The 19,266-nt window shown below is 30.3% G+C and overlaps 2 protein-coding genes across 3 annotated transcripts; one reads left to right on the forward strand and one right to left on the reverse strand.

The window, feature by feature from the left end:
* The first annotated feature begins 6,288 nt into the window (after positions 1-6,288).
* On the forward strand, positions 6,289-7,506 carry LOC107012922 (ethylene-responsive transcription factor TINY). The gene has a single exon (XM_015212896.2). It carries the CDS (start codon positions 6,528-6,530, stop codon positions 7,287-7,289), a length of 762 nt encoding a protein of 253 aa, XP_015068382.1. The 5' UTR covers positions 6,289-6,527; the 3' UTR covers positions 7,290-7,506.
* Positions 7,507-10,887: 3,381 nt separating this feature from the next.
* LOC107014501 (ruBisCO large subunit-binding protein subunit beta, chloroplastic-like) lies at positions 10,888-18,676 on the reverse strand. Of its 2 annotated transcripts, XR_003577392.1 has the most exons (16): positions 18,553-18,676; positions 17,257-17,501; positions 17,038-17,163; positions 16,611-16,748; positions 16,420-16,515; positions 16,052-16,294; positions 15,713-15,947; positions 15,459-15,628; positions 15,302-15,379; positions 15,132-15,203; positions 14,932-15,036; positions 14,718-14,810; positions 14,537-14,629; positions 13,562-13,685; positions 13,394-13,465; positions 10,888-10,981 (listed from the first exon to the last, which is right to left on the reverse strand). XR_003577392.1 is itself a non-coding variant. In XM_015214427.2 (15 exons), the coding sequence occupies exons 2-15, from the start codon at positions 17,485-17,487 to the stop codon at positions 13,452-13,454; spliced, it is 1,818 nt and encodes a 605-aa protein (XP_015069913.1). In that variant the 5' UTR covers positions 17,488-17,501; positions 18,553-18,676; the 3' UTR covers positions 13,192-13,451. The 2 variants fall into 2 exon arrangements, 1 of the variants encoding a protein (XP_015069913.1); XM_015214427.2 differs by lacking the exon at positions 10,888-10,981 and having other exon boundaries at positions 13,192-13,465.
* Between the last annotated feature and the right edge of the window lie 590 nt (positions 18,677-19,266).

The raw sequence follows: 19,266 nt of genomic DNA on the forward strand, positions 1-19,266 counted from the left end.
TATATATATATAAAAGCTAAATAAGAATTAGATACGTTGATTTTAACCTATTTTTATTCCATTTTGGCACATTCAATTTCAGTTTATTTGTCACCTCTATTTAGCGGTGAGAAATTCAATATATTATTACATTTTCTAATTTTATTTTCCTATTCTACATTTCTAGTCACAATAAAAGTTTAAGAAAAAATGGCTTTACTTTTACTTTTCTATATCTTTTCACAATATTTTAGAACATGATTGACTATGCAAATGGATAACATTGGGAAAGAATATAAAAAATTACTTTAGAACTCACCTAATATTTACTTAATTAAATATGATGTATAGTTGACAATTTCCGCTTATTCATTTGGTTCAATACAACAAATCAAATAAGGTGAAAAATCCCCCATGGCCCTAAAACCGACTCAAGCTAACGTTAATTATTGTTCTTATACAATTTACATGGATTATTGCTCTAGTATTAAGCATTAGAGATTGATTTATTCAATTCAAAGTCTAGTAACTTGTCCAACATTTATAACTTTAACTACTTAGCAATAGAATATAGATAGACAGTGACTTCTCTAATTTTATATTATTTGTCATTTTATATTTTTGCACGTCTTTTGCAAAAAAAATTGGAACATTTCTAATAATTGCCTAAATATTTTTTTTATCTCTCTTAAAATGTTACACTTAATTAACTTTACAACAATATAAATAAATAAATAAAAGTGATTTCAATGGCGAACTGGTAAGTAACTTATAAAAATATGTCTTATAAGGAAAACAAGTGAAAACGATTGTTAATACCCTATAGTCGAGGAACAAAAAGGGGGAATTCACCTAAAGGGTGTAAAATATTAACAAAAATTCCAAAATGGTATATAAAATTTTATATTAACCAAAACGTTAAAATCGCTGGAACAACAGCGATTTACTCCACCGGAAAAAGCAAAATCGCTGCTACTACAGCGATTTTGCAAAATGTGATTTTTTTTTTAAATCACATTTTGCAAAATCGCTGTAGTAACAGGGATTTTGCTTTTTCCGGTGGAGTAAATCGCTGTTGTTCCAGCGATTTTACCGTTTTGGTTAATATAAAATTTTATATACTGTTTTAAATTTTTGTTAATATTTTATACCCTTTAGGCTCCGAACTCAACAAAACAATTACTATTTGAGACACTTTTTTTTAATAAATGTTGGTCAAACTGTACAAAACTCATGAGATAGCTACATTAGTAACGTTTCAAATTAATGGGTGGAATAAAGTAGTTGAAAGTGCACGATGATGTTGTGATGTAACGAAACCATTTTTTCTCCTTATAAAATAGACGTGCTAAGCTGCTAAAAACTTCGTGCTGTTATCTAACCGAAACATTCAGAACAGAATATATGTATGTGACACGCATTCATAAACACCCAAAGAAAAAAAATAAAAAATATTGATCAACCACTATAACAATGTTTATTCTAATTAATTAAAGCTTATATTCCTCAGGAAATCTATTTTTAGTTCTTTTACTATAAAAATGTCTTTTATAATTTTATAATTCATTAGTGGATTTTAATAAATTATGGTTATAGAATTTAATTAGGGGTATGTATGTGTATAGGGAGGAAGATATCAATTGATCAACAACTTGCATACTTTTGGGGAAATTAAGGGGTGACTAAGCAACTCCTTCAAATTTTAATTAAAGGTTTAACTTACGTAGTTACGCAGCAAAATTATCTCAACTATATTAGTTGAACAAACTCACTTTAGTCCATCCCACTCCATTACCATATGTTGCTGATGAGATTAACAAAATTCGAAAATTTAGGGAAGGAAAACTTTCAAATGCTTTTAATTAAGGTGTCAAATGAATGGATTAGATCGAAATTAGATGTGTCAAAATGGATTGAACTAATATAAATGCGATAGTTGATCCGCTCAAAAATTATTTGAGTTGAAATGAATATTTATTGAAATTAGACATGTCAAAATAGATTGAGTTAATATATCGATATTAACCGACCTCACTCAAAAGTTACTTGAGTTGAAATGACTTGAATCGAAATAAATTTTATTAAAATTAGACATGTCAATATAGATTGAGTTAATATATAAGTGATAATTGACACGTTCAAAATGTGACTTGAGTTGAAATGACTTGGATTGAAATGGAAGTTGGGTCATAATCTAACCCATTTAATTCTTACTATGCAAAATTTTTTGTTTTGTTTTTTTAATTACTTAATAATATTATCTCTAATAATAATTTAATCAAGTTCCCATAGTTTTTTTCCTTAGGACTTCTGGATATACATATTTAACTTGGATATTGCTAATATATTCAAATTTGACAATATAATGAATTCTAGATGTCATATTATATTTATTTATTATAACAAATAAAATGCATTATTTTCAATATTACAAATGTCACTTTTTATGGAAGATTACATGTAAATATCTTTAGGCTATAATGTATTTATTATATATTCTCTCAAATTAAATTGTGTACTCAAAAACAAATAATGTGCTACTACAACAAAACTTTACTCATGGGAAATCATGTAAACATAACATATTTTATAAGCCTATTTGCCTCGGCCCTCGGCCCAATTCTAATCAGCCTCTAACAAGGAACACAAGCATAATCGACTTTATCTGCTTATAAATTCTTATTCTGCTTATTTTTAAATTGTTACTCCGTTTAAAAAAAAATATCCCTATTTTTTTCTTAATCTATTTCAAATAGAATGACTCTTTTTTCTTTTGACAACACTTTGACTTTAACTTTTCACGTGACATGTTTAAGACTACAGGATTAAAAGTCATTTTGGTACATTTACATAACTTTAATTTAAAATCACAAGATTAAAAAGTTTTTTTTCTTTTATTAAACTTATTTTCAAATCAAACTAGATCATCTTTTTTGAAATCGATGAGGTACAACTTACGTTGAATTGGGAAGATAGATTTTTTTGCTGTTCACATAAATTCGATGAAATTAATTTTTAATTTTACCAAATTTGGAACCTCTTAATCATTTTTTTATAATTAAAACTCGCAATCTTAGAAATGATCAACGTGTTCTAATTTTTTTATCTTTCACAGTATTCGGAGAATGAACAAGACAGGTGACTGTAGCCGTAAGGAGCTAATAGAGTAGTAATATTTTTGACAGGCATTAGGAATATAGAGGCCAGTTGTAGTGTACGGCAAATAGAATTAGTACACTCGAGGCAAATTTGTCGTTTTATGGTGAAGTGGCATTTGAACAAAAAATAATTATGTAAATTATGGCTATGTTAAATGATATCAACCATAATGGAAAAAACAAACGGTGACAAATATATATATATTAATAAAATCGTAAAGATAAGGAGATCGTCGATTCATTCTTCAATTTATGCGAGATTTTTACTCATAATAACAAAAACGAAACAAAATGGAGAAATTGGGAAAAAACAAATGAGGACATAAAGATTTTTATGGATTTGGAGTTGGATTAGTTTATAGGTTGGCATATGGCTTGTGAGTTTATTTTCTAATTGATGGTCCTGTGAGTGTATGATATACATTAATTGCATACATATTGAATATGTATTCTTGAGTTATATAAAAAGGAAAAAGAATAAATATATCATCGAATTATCGTAAATGGTATGTAGATGTCCTCTGTCATACTTTTGAGAATTGGTGTCTCTATCTTCCATAAACGCATATGCCCTTCACAAAGACTAAATAGAGACACGTGGCGCAATCTTATCCGTTGATAAACATTGGATTGATGAATAAGATTATGACACGCATATATCCGTTAATATAAAGAGTATATGATCTAGTTTTTGAACGACAGAGGCACCATATCTTAAAAGTATATCATGGAAGATATTTACATACCGTTTACGATAGTTTAGGATATATATATCCTTTTTCCCAAGTAAAAATGGTATCATGTAAACGAAAAGAAGGAATAGAAAAATGGTTTCATGCAAAGATATTATGTTAATTTTGTTTGTTACTTGAACTAATGTCTAGTCTCAAGAATTTTCTTTCGATCGAATGAGTCCATATTACTAGAACAAGACAGGAACGTCTCTACTATATTTAGATATATTTTCTTCTCTTTTAGTAACTTGGGAATAAATTTCAATTGCATGACGATAAACTTTGTCCTTATAATGTTCATTACGCAAATATAGTTAGACTTAGAGAGTTTTGATTTGAATTTATTAAAATGTGACTTGTTTGAAAGTCCAAGTATACAAGTCTTGTTAATATCTCGTGATATTATTTGTATTCTTGTAGCATCTTCATCATTCTCGAATGTTTCGAAATAGTCAAACTCACACACAAAAACACACAATTCATAGTATTTATTATTCTCCTGTCCCATTTTATATGTTACATTTTCACTTTGTATTTATATTAAGAAATGATATAATTTTATTCTTCTATTCTTGTTTAATTTTTTTAAAATTTAAGTTTTCAATTAATGAATATGAATTAATTTAACCAATGAACATGAATTATTTATTTTAATTTTTTTAAGTTGAACAAATATAATTTTTTAATGTTAATAACTTACAAGAATAAAAAAGTAATAATAAGATAATTTATGCATTAATTTTATGAAATGACAAATGTTATAGATCAAGTATTTATAAAATTCATATAAAGTTTAAATTTTTGGTTTTTCATTTTTTTTTTTAAATTATAGAACAAAAGGCTGTAGTAATTATTTTCTTTTTTTGTTCAGAAAATGGTCAAAAAGGGTGCCTACTTTGCCTCTTATCTGTACAGTAACTAATTTGATTTTATTCTCTGTTCCAGGAGAGAAGGAAAAAATATCACGAGCTAGAAATATGGTCAGATTTTTTTTTTAATATTTTTTTTTTCTGGAAGTTTGAACACGTATAGTAACGGACAAATTTTAAAAAATATTGTATACAAATTCCAACGGACACATGAATGAAAGATACGTGTATGACTATGAATGAAGTATTTATTTTACCAAAAGAAAACTAACAGTAAATTTACTTGTAACGTTATATGCTTGAAAAAAGAAGAACAAAAAATCTATTGATAATTTAGGACATTTTTTCTTTTGGCTTTTGTACACAGAATATTTTGTTGGGAACCTTTTTGTTCAATAGCTAGCTGACCCATTCTTCTTGAGGGTCCGGTAAGGTTAATAAAGTCATTATCTTCGATCAGTTCCTTCTCGGATGAGAGAGGGTTATCACAAGAAAATTCGAAAGTTATAATAGAAAAAGTTTTAAATTTATATTTTTTAAATAATGAGTTGTAAATACAAATTGAATTTTATGAGATTAGAATTTTTTTTCTTAGTAAATTAGTAATAAAACGATATTATTGCCAATTGATTGGTGGCGTAGGACATCTAAGTTATAAAATATTAATATGTACATGACATGATTTACATGCTAATCATTGATAAAATGTGATAATTTGTCACTTTACTTAGTAAGATAGGAATAAGATAGTGTATATATCGCTTTTTCTAGATTCAGTGTATAATTATACTAAGTTTATTATTGTTATAATTGTTGATTAATCCATAAATCAGAAAATAATTTTTTTTGAGTCTCACTCGAATATGAGTTTTATGATTAAAAGGTCTTGTAAGTATAATTTAGCTTTAAGATACAATTTTTATTCGCTTTATAGATGGTACGTGACTTAATTGACTTAGCTAGTGCGATATACATCAATAACATATTTATTATAACTTTAAAAGTAACATCTGATAAACAAATAATGTTCTAGTTCTTAATTATATGTTCATTTTTTGAAATGACACACTTATTAAAAAAACAATTATCAATATAGTCCATTTTACCCCTATTAATTATAAAGTTAGAAAAAATAAATAAGTAATTAAGAATCGAAAGAGTAATAATGTCGTTGAATCATTTTATTATATAAAAGTAATTAAATTTACCTAAAATTGAGTGATTAAAGTGGATAAAATCTAGTGACCATATGGATTTGTTGATTTGTGAAGTTGGTAGTTTCCCATCTTTACACCCATTGAAATGGAAAGTTTCTCCATTAAAAGTTCATCCATTTTCAATAAATTCGAACTCAATATTTTTTTATTTTATTTTTCCACTTGATATATTATATAAATCCAATTTCAAATAAAAATAGTACTATAGTTTTGTATTGTATGTTGGTTAAGTATTATAGTGGTTTTGTACTATTAAAAATGGGAAAAAATGTCTACTACACATCGCTATAAAAACGCCCGCTCCCACTCCTATCAATACCCAACGGGCACTTTCAAAATTTTGTCCTTTTTTTTGATCTTTCACTTTCATTCTTCATCTTTTTCTAGCAATTTTCATACTCTCATTCAACAATATATAATATGAACTCTTTTTTGACATTCAATATATAGAACTCTTCTTCACCTAAAAAGGAAAAAAAAAATTATTATTACTGCAAAACACTCTAATTCATTGCATTAACCGATTTATATAAAGAGCTTCACGGGATAACTGCTTCTGTACAACCATCAATGGCGGAAGTTGAAGTGCAAAGTTCAGAAGCAGATAGCTCTAATACTACTTCCTCTGTTTCTTCTTCTTCGTCGTCTTCGTTGTCCTTCAATTCCATGCACAAATCGGTTTTTGATTCGTCAAACAAATTGCCGGAAGAGAAGAAACGGCGGACAAAGGGAACGAAGAAACAGAAGTCTATTAATAATAATAGTGAGAGTAGACATCAAATTTACAGAGGAGTTAGGATGAGAAGTTGGGGAAAATGGGTATCTGAAATTCGCGAACCGAGGAAGAAATCACGTATTTGGCTTGGTACTTATCCTACAGCAGAAATGGCCGCTAGGGCACATGATGTTGCAGCGGTGAGTATAAAAGGAAATTCCGCCATTCTCAATTTCCCTCATCTAATCGACTCGTTGCCTCGTCCATTGTCAAAGTCACCTAGAGATATTCAAGCTGCTGCTGCCTTAGCAGCATCAATGAGGGACCCACCTTCTTCATCCTCATCGGCCTCATCCTCAATAACAACAACAATATCAACAACAATATCAGCGGGATCTGAAGAGCTCTGTGAGATTATTGAACTGCCTAATTTAGAAGAAAGTGACGATTCGAAAACTGATTTAACGCTGAGTGAATCGGTTGAAGGATTACTGTACTCGCCGTGGTGGGCAGATCATAGTACAGATTTTTGTGGTTATTTTCTGGAGCAGTCTGCAGCTGGTGCTGGAGAAAGTTTAATTTCTTGCAGCTTTGAGACACTGAAATGGGCTTGTTAAAAGCTGATCATAATGGAGCTTTTAGGACTCACAACTCTGGGCTTTGCTCTGTTTTTTAATCTTTTAATTATGGATCTTTTTTAATATCTGTGGAATAGTAGTGTTACTTAATTAGTAAATATACTTAAATATCAGTTTAGTTGTGCATAAACATAATTTTATTTTATTTTTACTGTTTTTTATACATTTGATTATAGAAGAAATATGTTTAATATTACTACTCTCTGTCTCAAATTTAGGTGATATAAGGTTTCAGATTCAAATAAGTGTTTTTCATATATTTTTAATTGACAAGCATGGTGATTTATTTTACTTTTTGCTGCGTTGATTTTCAAATGTATAGATTTTGATTAAAAAGTTTAAAGAATTTATTATAGGATTTATGGTTAATAATATAATATTTAACTTTTGAAAAATGAAAAATGTCACGTTCATTATGAGGGCCAAATGTTCTGACTAAAGGATTCTTTTTTTCCAATGAAATTTTTGGATTTTAATATTGATATATGATTTGACATAAATAAACTAAATTTTACCAAGACGAAGTTGACTAAATTACGTAATTTGGCAGATGTGAAGTTAACAAAAAAAGATAGTTAGCACACAATATAATCAAGAATCTTGTTAATCAAAATATGATGATTATGAATTAGGACATGCAATCCCGTCGTGACAAAGTTAGATTAGGAATATAATTATTTAGCCTTCACTCATTTAATATGGTTATTTCATTTTGGGAAAAAGGTCAAAATGTTTTAAGGACAAATTATAAATGGAGTATATTTTTGTTCTTTTCACATAGTTTAAAAATATTTTAATTCGAATTCCTTTCATTTTTCTCCTTTATTATTTTGTTTAAGGTTTTCGCATTCTCTACCATCATCATTTATCGAATTATATGAATATGTTATTATAATGGATATGTTATTATTTCTCCTCATTGGTTGAATTATAGTGGATATTTTGTTGTTATTTTGCCTTATGTAAACTCCAATAATAGAGCTACTTACCACATTGGATAGATAGGAGCAACAAATCCTATCAAAGACAAAATTAAACTTCTTTGTTCTTGTCTATGTTTTATTGGGTAAAATTATTAAGACTTACTCCTTTGACAAAGTTATATATTCGATAAATAATTGATATGTATGTAAATTGACTTGAATAATGCTTTAAAAAAAATGAATAGGACTCAAACAAAAATCAACAAGATCATGATAGATATAAGTAGAGAAAATTCTTGAACTTTGTTTATAATTGAGATAGGAAAACATTGATGGTCAAAAGTCACTTTCAAAGTTCAAAATGCAATTCATTTTTTTTTTAACCCTTTGGGAACCATAGCCAATAGATTAGACAAAATGGATGACAACTTTTCTATTTTAATTTAATCACTTATGGTAAACTTTTTAATATAACTTATGCTTGTGGGTTTTGTTTTAAACAAAATAGTGTGATTTGGTGGTAGTTCAAAATTTTCAATGACTTGATGAGATGATAAAAAAAAATGTTCTTTAAGTGGGCAATCATTATGTACCCTTAGCCTTTAATATTTTCATCCACGTATTTGATTACAATTTTGTTTTCTTCTCAAATTACTAGTATTTGATTGAAATCGACAATTTTTAATTAGTTATTAGGATTATACATGCTTCTTTCTAATTCGTGCATTTTCCTCCTTTTTGTCTTGTCAATACTTTAATAAATTTAATGACAATAATGCTACCATCCATTAATCTCCCAATTTCTTTCTTCCACTTGCTAATTATGTTTTGTACGCGCCTTAAATTATTCAAATTCATACAATCTCATTTGTCAAATAAATATATTGTATATATATTGGTTCTTTTTTTTAAAAAAAAGTAGTAAACTTGAACACTCTTTATAAGGGATTAGAAGTTTCCAAATTCTTAGAAATTCCAAATCCTAACATTTGCATTTTACATTTTTATTATTTTTCAAACGTTTTTATTAAAAATTCTGAATCTACTACTTTAAGTAGATAATGATTATCAAGAATGCTTTAATATTATCCCCATTGTGAAGAAAATGTCTTGCTTTTGTCCTTTATTTTTAACGATTGAACGGAGCTTAATCTGAAGATTTTTTCAAATTATAATAGATAGTTGTGCGGCAAATTTGTAACTTTTTTTTTTCTCCAAAAATTTGGATGGGCATGAAGTCTACTAATTTGATGTTAAAATTTGTTATTGACAACGGGAAAATATGAGACAATATACAAAAGATAAAGTGAATTGATAAATTTTTATTTTTCGAATTGGATACATGATATTTTGGATATTTTTATTTTATACCGTTATTATTTAGTGCGTGATTACGAAAGACTTTAATGTCATTCAAAATAATAATAATAAATAATAATGTTGATGTGTTAGTTTTCGAAAACAAAAAAGTCTAAGACAATAAGTGCTATGGTATTATAGCCGTTAATGATGAGATTAGCCTTAAGAGAAATAAGTTAGGCAATCATATTATATATGATTTATTTTATTGTTTAGTTCATTCAATTTTCAATCAATTAGTCATTCTCCAAACTAATTGCATGCAGTCTGCCAAATTAAAAGATTGATTTAACATTTAGGGAAAGGGAATTAGAGATTATCAAAAATTATCAAAAGTCCTTTTGAAAATGACAATCTATCTAATTCCTCCCAATTATTGTTTAATTTCCTTTGAATATAACGAAAACATTTCACGTATAATCCTATAAATTTAATCAGTGAATGATCAAGTATATGTACAGAAATTTTATCGTTTAACTTCTTGAAATATAGAGATTTTTTAAATAAATTTTCAAATCTCGACTCTTATTTTTAGGTTGGATATTTTTTTTTAAAAGAAAAACTTGATGAAGATGCCACAAGCGTAGTAATATCCTTTGACCAATAAATCATCTAACACTGCTGTCAATCTTACGCCAATATTAATCAATTCCAAATCTTATTTATTTATTTATTTATTTATTTATCTATGTTTCGAATTTATTTATTTAATAATGCTAGTTAAGAATCTTCCTCTCTAACATGACACTTTTTAATTAATTTCACAAAATTATATATAAATTGTAACAGTCCATTTTTGTTAATTTTTTTAAACTTTTGTCCACTTGCTTTGTGTCCCAAGACTCGTCCACTAATAACCTACTCCTACTTCTACTTTTATTTATCATATTATACTTTTTAAAAGTTTATTCGACCAATTTTCATCATTAAATTAGATTACATTTATTTAATATTTTAAATAAAAAATTATATATTTAAAAATTAAATAAAAAATATTATGAATTATAATTTTTTACATAAATATTAAAAATATATCGTAAAATATTAGACAGAATTTTCATAATTTGACTCTAAAAAGACATGACAATCAAAAGTGGACAAAAGAAATACCAATTAATAAATATTCTCTAATTATTTATGATTTAGTATTCTTTTGGGAGAAAAAATCCAACTACATTAGCTAAATTATTATTTTAGGATTCCCAACAAAAATTTCGAATCCATACTCTTTAAACGTACACTGAGATATATCATTTGATACACCAATTCAATCACCTTTACGTAGACTTTTTTTGGTTCTTCATCATCATACATTCATATTACAAGAAGATTTTTGTGACTTGGCCATAGATGTACGTTTCCTTATCGCAAGTCATACGTAGACTTTTTCTGGTTAAACAAAAAGAAAAGAATAATTATCAAAAGCAAATATGATCACGTTTTAATTCTCATTTCACATTTTGATACGTTAAAGTTTTTTCAACTAAACCTTTTCTTATTTTCTCATGCTCCGTTGGTCAAATATATATTTAAATTATATTATTTTATGTTTTCAAAAAAAAAAATCATTAAAACTAGGAAAGTGATATTCTGCATAAAACTGTCGAAATAAGAAATGAATACTATAGTTAGTAGCATGTGGTTTATAGTATATTTTTTTTCAGCTCTTCTTTTTCTTGTTTCTATCATGTCAAAGAGGAGAATATACGATTATAGAGCAAAGAATACGAAGTATTTTAGCCCAAAATACTGGTGGTACTAATCACAAGACCGCCTCAATTTTAAGCCAAAAGAAGATTGAAACAAAACGCTCCATAAAAGAAACGACAAAAAACAGTTGATGACAAAACATGTACTCTCAGTGTTTCATTTTTTCTGATTTTGTCCTTCTTTAACACTTCTGGCACTTGATGTTATTCTATTAGTATAAACATAGGGGAAAATGGTCAAAAGTTTTGAAATTTAATTCTTAGGCCTAACTCACACCCTAAAAGCTAGCTCAAAGGGAAGAGGACTGCTCAAGCCTCCTAAAGAGTTCACTTATCTTATTAACCATCCATGTGGAATTTTTGTCATTCTTTAACAGAACCATAGACTAATATCCGAGATATTTTAGTATGAGAAATATATAGAAAGACGACTATAAATTATTTTTGATACGAAGAAGAAATCAGGGTGTCCCACCATCTTTGTCCTTTATCTTTTAAAGCCGCTAACTGTGGTATATGGGTGCATAACAAGAAAGACACCGTCTTTTACCACATTTATAAAAGAAGAAAGAAGCAATTTATCAAATAAGAGTTAAGGCCTGTTTGGATAGGATTTTTGGCTTATGACTTATAAGTCAAAATCGTAAGTTAAGATTTCTAATTTCTAATTTATTTTTGTTATTTTGAATTTAAAATAAGTGCTTATAAACACTTTTTAATTTTATCCAAACACTTCAAAACTACTTAAAAATTATTTTGACTGAAAAATACCTAAAAATAAGACAATCCGAACGGACACTAAGAGCATCGACAGCCAATTCAATTAACTGAGAAAAGTCATAAAGGAACGGAAGGTGCAGACAGTACTCCCCTACGATTTGTCGTAATCCCAGTAAAAATTAAAGCTTCAAATTGTAAGATAGGCTAGTCAAATCATACCAGAGCACACAGTACGGCAGAACATCGTTTTATCCAAAGTTCTATGTATCCCTATTTTCGCCAAACTGTTGGTGAGCTGTTATCATCATACCAAAGATTGGTGCCTTTTTTCTTTTCTTCTTTTGGTATTTTATTAGTAATTTATATACAAATTATAACATATCCTACACCTAGCTTGCAAAATACCACGGACAATTTGCTTGTGAGACATAGGTAAGAGTTCTTGTCAACAGTATACTTTACTATATAACATAAAAAGAAACTTAAGTCAGGTAGGGTAACTATCTTTTTTAATTTTTCTATTTGTACGAAGTGTTAGTTTATCGAGATAGATGTATGAGCAAACTAGAAGAAAAAATATTAAGAATGAAAATTTTGTAACAAGGTCAAAGTAGCCTCATGATAAGGGAGACGAGAACGGTTCAAACATATGAAGACAAAATGCATCAATGAGGAGGTGTTAAAGAATATGATTATTATGGGTATGAGGAGAGGTAAAAGTAGACTAGAAAAGTGTGGGGAAGAGGTGATAAACAAGATATGCAGGACTCTCCTATAGTTCACCAAATACATGAGCCAAAGTAGAAAGATATTACTCGAGTATCTAACCAACTTCTCTACCTTCACAAGGTAGGAATAAGACTGCGCACACGCAATTCCACCGGGCCCGACTTGTGTAACTACACTCTGCCAGATACGTTGTTGTAGTGGTGTGATGTTTTAACTAGTGCTTCGTTATTTTCTCAATATATGGTATATGCTATACATTATAATGATTTATTAAACATGACCTTTACCCTTACAAGCTGAAAGCAGTAACATTGAATTAGAATTTTTGCTGGTAACGTTTAGTAATATCGACTACTTGGACAGTCACCAACGTAAGAGGGGCAGTTTCTTTTTTCTTTTATCTAGTCATATTTTCACTAGAAAAAAAACAAGAGGAGCAAATTTGAACAATATTGTTACTTTAATTTTACCATTTCTATCACTGCAAAAATGCGAACTACACCATTTGGGCTCAGTCATGCAAAGCCTATGCTCATAAAATTTCAACTTGGAACAACAAGAGAAACACTGGCTATTCGTAAACGTGAACTTATCAACTAGTTGACTCTATGTTGCTAATTAATTCATATTATTCGTAATTTACCGGCATTGCGCTTCAGCATACCAGTTCTCAGCATGTCCTCAATCCATTCTTAAACGATCTAGGCTCCATAGCCTATTTAACATCAAAATAAAAGAAAGTATTAGTACAAATAACTCGCTCATTCAAATGCATCTAAGGTAGTCTATGGTTGGCCTCTATGGTTAATACCTGAATTGTCCATCGGGTTCCCAGCAACTGCAGGTTCAGGCACCTTGATCTCAGTGACGACAGCATCTGATGTCAAAAAGGTCCTTGCAACTGAAGCTGCATGCTCCAAGCAACATCTTACCACCTAATTTCCACAAAACATGCAGCCGTTAGCTTTGTATGGAAAACACAATAAGAAGCAACATCAAAAAGCGAGAGCGAAACCTTTAGGATTGAAAATAAGTATTCCCTGGAAGTCATTTATGGATGAATCACAAAAATAAGGAGAAAAAGAACAGATATTTTCAATTCTCACAAAACAAGCCACCCATTGCATTAAATTTTTTAACATAGACAGAGAATCTCCTAGATGCTATTTAATGCTTAATTACAAAAACAAGAAGGGAATAGAGTAGATACTCAATTCGCGATCATTGGTCATCCACCAATTCTTGGTAGATGTCCAAGTACGAAGAAATGAAAAATGAAATGTCAAACTTTCGATGTGTTATAATTGAAACACACAGTTAATACAAATCAGATTTGCAGGTGTGTGCCTAACAACAATAAAAGATCGATGAGATATGTATAGTTTAAAGTAACAAATATTGATTTTGACAACAAGGGTCATCCTTTAATCAGCTTATAAAGTAGAGATCATTTTTTAAGAAGACTGGAAGGAGACCTTATTGGCAGAGAATTACGACATGTTCAGTTCTATGATTACTATGAACATAGGATGAAATGTTTACGGACATGACTCTGAGAATACAGAGCACAAAAAAAGAGGCCGTAATTTTCTTTTTAAGTCATGGACTCATGGCTACACTCATGTATTGTAAAGATATAACACTCGGGCTTAACTCAACCCTAAAAGCTAGCTAATGAGGGGAGGAATGCCCAAATCCATATAAGCAAATCATTAGTCTTCTCCAACCAATGTGGGACTCAAACCCACTCTTAACATGCATATTGTTGAGACTTCTAGATACTTACTTTTGTAGGATCAATTATACCAGCAGCCATTAAATCTTCATAGTTTCCGGTGGCCGCGTTATAACCATAGTTTGGGTTGTCATTGGACAAGACCTGAGAATGATAGTAAAACCAGTCAATGTATCTTTGAACTCTCATACGATGCAACATGAACAGTAAGCCCATTGCAATCTTGTTATACCTTCTCAATCACAACACTTCCATTAACACCAGCATTCTTGGCTATTAACTTCATAGGGTAGCGCAAAGCTCTCTTGACAATATCAGCCCCAATCTGCAGTATTAAAAGCTGAATTAGTGCCATCCGCCTTCAAAAAATCAACATTAACATATACAAAGAATTTTGGTACAACTATATAAGGAATCTTCTTCAATGAACTAAATAAAAGTAATACCTTTTGTTCATCATTATCAAGAGTTCCTTTGACGCCTTCAACTTTGGCAGCAAGCCGCAATAAGGTGCATCCACCGCCAACTACAATGCCTTCTTCAACAGCTGCCTATGGTTACCAAAGATCAATACTGTAAGATTATAGTGGTTGGCAAATTCAAATTTTGAATGAATGGCCATAATTGCATAGATACTTGAACAAACCTTTGTCGCATTGAGTGCATCCTCTACTCTCAATTTCTTTTCTTTGAGTTCTGTTTCAGTTTGTGCACCAACCTGATATTTCATAATCCCAAATTATGGCAAGAAGAGTATACTTTGAATTATAACAACGAAAAAGATATCATCCTAAAATAAGTGAATCATCAACTGACCTGAATAACGGCAACACCCCCAGAGAGTTTTGCAATTCGCTCATTCAATTTTTCCTTCTCGTAGTCTTGTTCAGCTTCCTGCATGGACAGCCCAAGATTGTTTTGTGAAAAGGGTAATTGATTGACCAGCATGAGAAAGTATAAGACAAAGTTCAACCTCAAGCAGTCTTTTAATTTGTGCAACTCTTTTGCTCACTGCATCCTGTGTACTACCATCACCAACAATTGTCGTTGAATCCTTTGATAAAACAACCTTGGCAGCATTTCCTAAGACCTCACTTCCAGCCTGGTCTAGGTATAAACCAACCTCCTCTCGAATGACAGTACCTGAGTGCATATTAAAGAATTAAATTTACTTTATATGTAAACATGGCTTTCGTTGAAAAGTGAGATCACTTGTTTTGGACAGACCTCCAGTAAGGATAGCAATGTCATCAAGATATTGGCTTTTTCGATCTCCAAAACCAGGAGCTTTGAGAGCAGCAATTTTCAATGCTCCTCTTAATTTGTTGACAACCAGTGTGGCTAGAGCTTCTTGTTCTATGTCTTCAGCGATTACCAATATTGGGTATCCATTCTTGATTGCTTCTTCCAAAACATTGACTAAATCCCTTGCATTTGTTATCTTTTTGTCTACCAGAAGCAGCTGAATTTTTTTAAAACTAGTTGTCAGCAACAAATTCTTTAGCATATCCAGGAAGAATTTTTTTAAAGATAGTATGCAATACAAAATGTCATGGTACATCATACCTTGCAGTTTTCATATTCAGCTACCATCTTCTCATTGTCCGTAACAAAGTATGGAGAGATATAGCCACGGTCAAATTGCATGCCTTCCACAACAAATAAGTTGTTCTCAGAACCCCGCCCTTCCTCAAGAGTTACTACACCTTTCCTACCCACTTTACTCAAGGCTTCTGCTATCATATTTCCTACTTCATAGTTGTTTCCTGCACTAACCGCAGCTACATCTGCTAGTTCACTGTCCTCGACCTAAAAAGTTATCAGCAACTTTAAAAAATAATAGTAGTTGTTCCAAACGAAATAAAGTTTTGAAAAGTTGAAGCAGCTGTACTGAATCATCAGTAAGATTTAACATATAATTTGGTAATTTTCACCTCTTTTGACAATTTCTTTAGCTCAGAAACCAGGGCTTTGGTGGTCCTGTCAATGCCCCTGGCAATCTGAATAGGGTTTGCACCAGCTGCAACAACCTGAATAACCCAACGTTAAGGAAGCTATTATCAAATCCCTAACACCATCAAAATCTTGAAATAGCTTGCAAAATCGAATGGAACTATTTACAAACCTTAACACCCTCCGTTATGAGCCCCTGTGCCAAAACAACGGATGTAGTTGTTCCATCCCCAGCCAAGTCATTCGTCTTTGAAGCAGCTTGTCTCACCAAACTTGCACCAATATTCTCAACAGGGTCTTCTAGTTCAACCTATTGAGCAATTCAGAGCATACATTACAACATATTTATTTCTGCATAGTTTGACCATACCAACAGGACTGAAAGATAGCATTGTAAGTGAAATAACAATGTCACCGAAAGGAGTACACCATTTAAAAATGAATTTGTGAATAATATAAAGAAGAAATCACAAAGACCAATTCCAGTGCTGATCATGGTAAGTACAACATATTTCTCTTTGACAAGTCACAACAAGTGCATAGCGTTTGATAGTTGAGTGTCGGAAGAAAATCAGATACGGAGTTTTTCAGAAGTCTACCTCTCTGGCCACAGTAACACCATCATTTACAATTTTCGGAGAGCCATATTTGCTCTCAAGAACTACATTTCTTCCTTTTGGACCAAGAGTTACACCTACTAGATCTGCAAGCTTGTTAACACCTGCCTGAATTTTGAAGGCCAAGAAATGACGAGAATTAACCAGGTACAAAAGGATGAGGTTCAAGAGAAATCAATTAAAAATTCCTATCAAGCTTACTTGGAGCTTCTTAATGGCAGAACCATCCTGATTGAAGTGTAACTCCTTGGCCATAGCCTGGATCTTGGAATCATTTCTCTTCTTTAAACCATTATTTTTTCTCCTGCCCCCTAATGAAGTCAAAGATATCCCAGAGAATGAAGATAACGTTTCAGAAGAATTGATTATCTTTTTCTCAACTGTCTGGCTTGTGGAAGAAATTGAACACACTGAGGTAAACGTAGCAGCCATGCTCCACAAAAGACCTGCGGCATAGGGCATTATTGCCTCAGAAAAGTATATAAAACAGACTCCAATTCATTAAAATCAAACCCACTGAAGGTCTAATTGTTCAAACACAAGCACATTCTTGAATTACCTAGAAGGCACTACTGATAGCGTGACTTCATGTACCGGTTGGTCATATTTGGTATGCTTGACAACGGGAATTGGTAGAAACAAGTGCATAGACTATGGACAAATAAAGAGATGCAAGCAGACAGGCTTCAACTTAAAAATCTGAAGGCATGGGGCATGGTTTAATGGGCTTATAGCCATCTAGATTCAACCTACAGTCTTTTGGAATCCATTAGGGTGTACTGCAGAAGAGCCTTTGAAAGCAAGACAAGCTCAAGAAAAAATTGTGTATCAGACATTTAAAAGAATATATCACAACCTTCAATGAAATATCAAAATGAAAAAAAAACAAACAAATGGCATGCATAAGAGCGCATCGAAATGCTCAATGCAAGAGCAAAACTTTCTAGGTAACACACATACAAAATTATCATTACAGGTTCAATTAGTGTTACATTTCAAGAAGTCCCTACACACACACACACACACACTCACACACACACACAGATATATATATATATATATATATATATATATATATATATATATATATATATATATAAGGAGAGCTAACAAACTAAAGTTAGGGATTTTTTAAATCCTAAAAGTTATGTTTTTTTCTTAAGCTTATTGTTAAATTACAATCTTAATTAAAAGGACAGAGAAAAACATCAGTAATCAATATTTTTCAGTTATTAAATTATTGAGTATTTAAATGGAACAAGCACAATAAAGCTGGAGATTAAGTTTTCGTAAACAACACAGCAAAATGTAGAATCTCAGTTCAAACAATAATGAATTCATCTATACAGTAGCAGAATCGGAGTTCCAATTAAAGGCAATCAATGGAGCAATAGAGATTCAAACAGAAAGGAATGCATTTTCCATTAATGTTTTTGCAGAACAATCAGAAAATAGTATCACAATAAGCAAAAGAAGATGAAGAATGAGGAAGAGTACCTGAGAGCTCACTCGTAAAGTGGGCGAATGTGGAAATGGTAGAGCACAAGGGGGAGAAGATAAGGCTTTGTTTGAAAGGAATTTTCTAGAAGTTCAATATTTAAACCGCAGACGTACAAGTTCTAAAGAAAATTTGCATTATAGAACCTTGTAGTTATCGTGCTTTGCAAATTGTTCCTTATGCTTCTTCAAATCTTCATTTCTGTCCGTTTATACTTTTTATCGTACAATCTTTTGAGTAGCACACTAATGCGAGTTCAGTCTAAAAATTAAACCGGTCATAATTCATTTATTTTCATGTTGTTATGATAAAATATTGATTATATATTAATTTTTTATTGATTGTACTGTGTTCGTAGAAACTTCATACTTTTAATTTATATAATCAATTTAATTGAAATATATTAATTTGAAAAGATATAAATCTATAATCTTTTTCATAATATTAGTAGAACATATGTTTATTAAGTAATAAATATACATTTCTTAAATATTTAATTTAATATTATTTTTATAAAATTTCTTTTTGTATTTGTACAAATTTTAAATAACTAATTTCTATTTTCAAAATTTGATATAATTTTATGATTGTGTGCATCCAAACACAACATGCGTAATTACTGTGGCATTGTGTAATTACACAAACAAACAATATAATTACTAAACTGTGTAATTGCTAGGTTGAAAATTACTATCCTAGTAATTACACCATTT

This window comes from Solanum pennellii, chromosome 3 (genome assembly GCF_001406875.1).
Source record: "Solanum pennellii chromosome 3, SPENNV200".
In the NCBI taxonomy this organism is placed as follows: domain Eukaryota; kingdom Viridiplantae; phylum Streptophyta; class Magnoliopsida; order Solanales; family Solanaceae; genus Solanum; species Solanum pennellii.

Excerpts from the sequence above, each read along its gene's own strand:
- LOC107012922 (XM_015212896.2), top strand. The coding sequence starts at position 6,528 with ATGGCGGAAGTTGAAGTGCAAAGTTCAGAAGCAGATAGCTCTAATACT.
- LOC107014501 (XM_015214427.2), bottom strand. The coding sequence starts at position 17,487 with ATGGCTGCTACGTTTACCTCAGTGTGTTCAATTTCTTCCACAAGCCAG. Across the intron at positions 15,204-15,301 it reads GGGGTGTTGCCGTTATTCAG|GTTGGTGCACAAACTGAAAC; the intron begins GTCAGTTGATGA and ends ATGAAATATCAG. Across the intron at positions 14,811-14,931 it reads TTGATAATGATGAACAAAAG|ATTGGGGCTGATATTGTCAA; the intron begins GTATTACTTTTA and ends TTAATACTGCAG.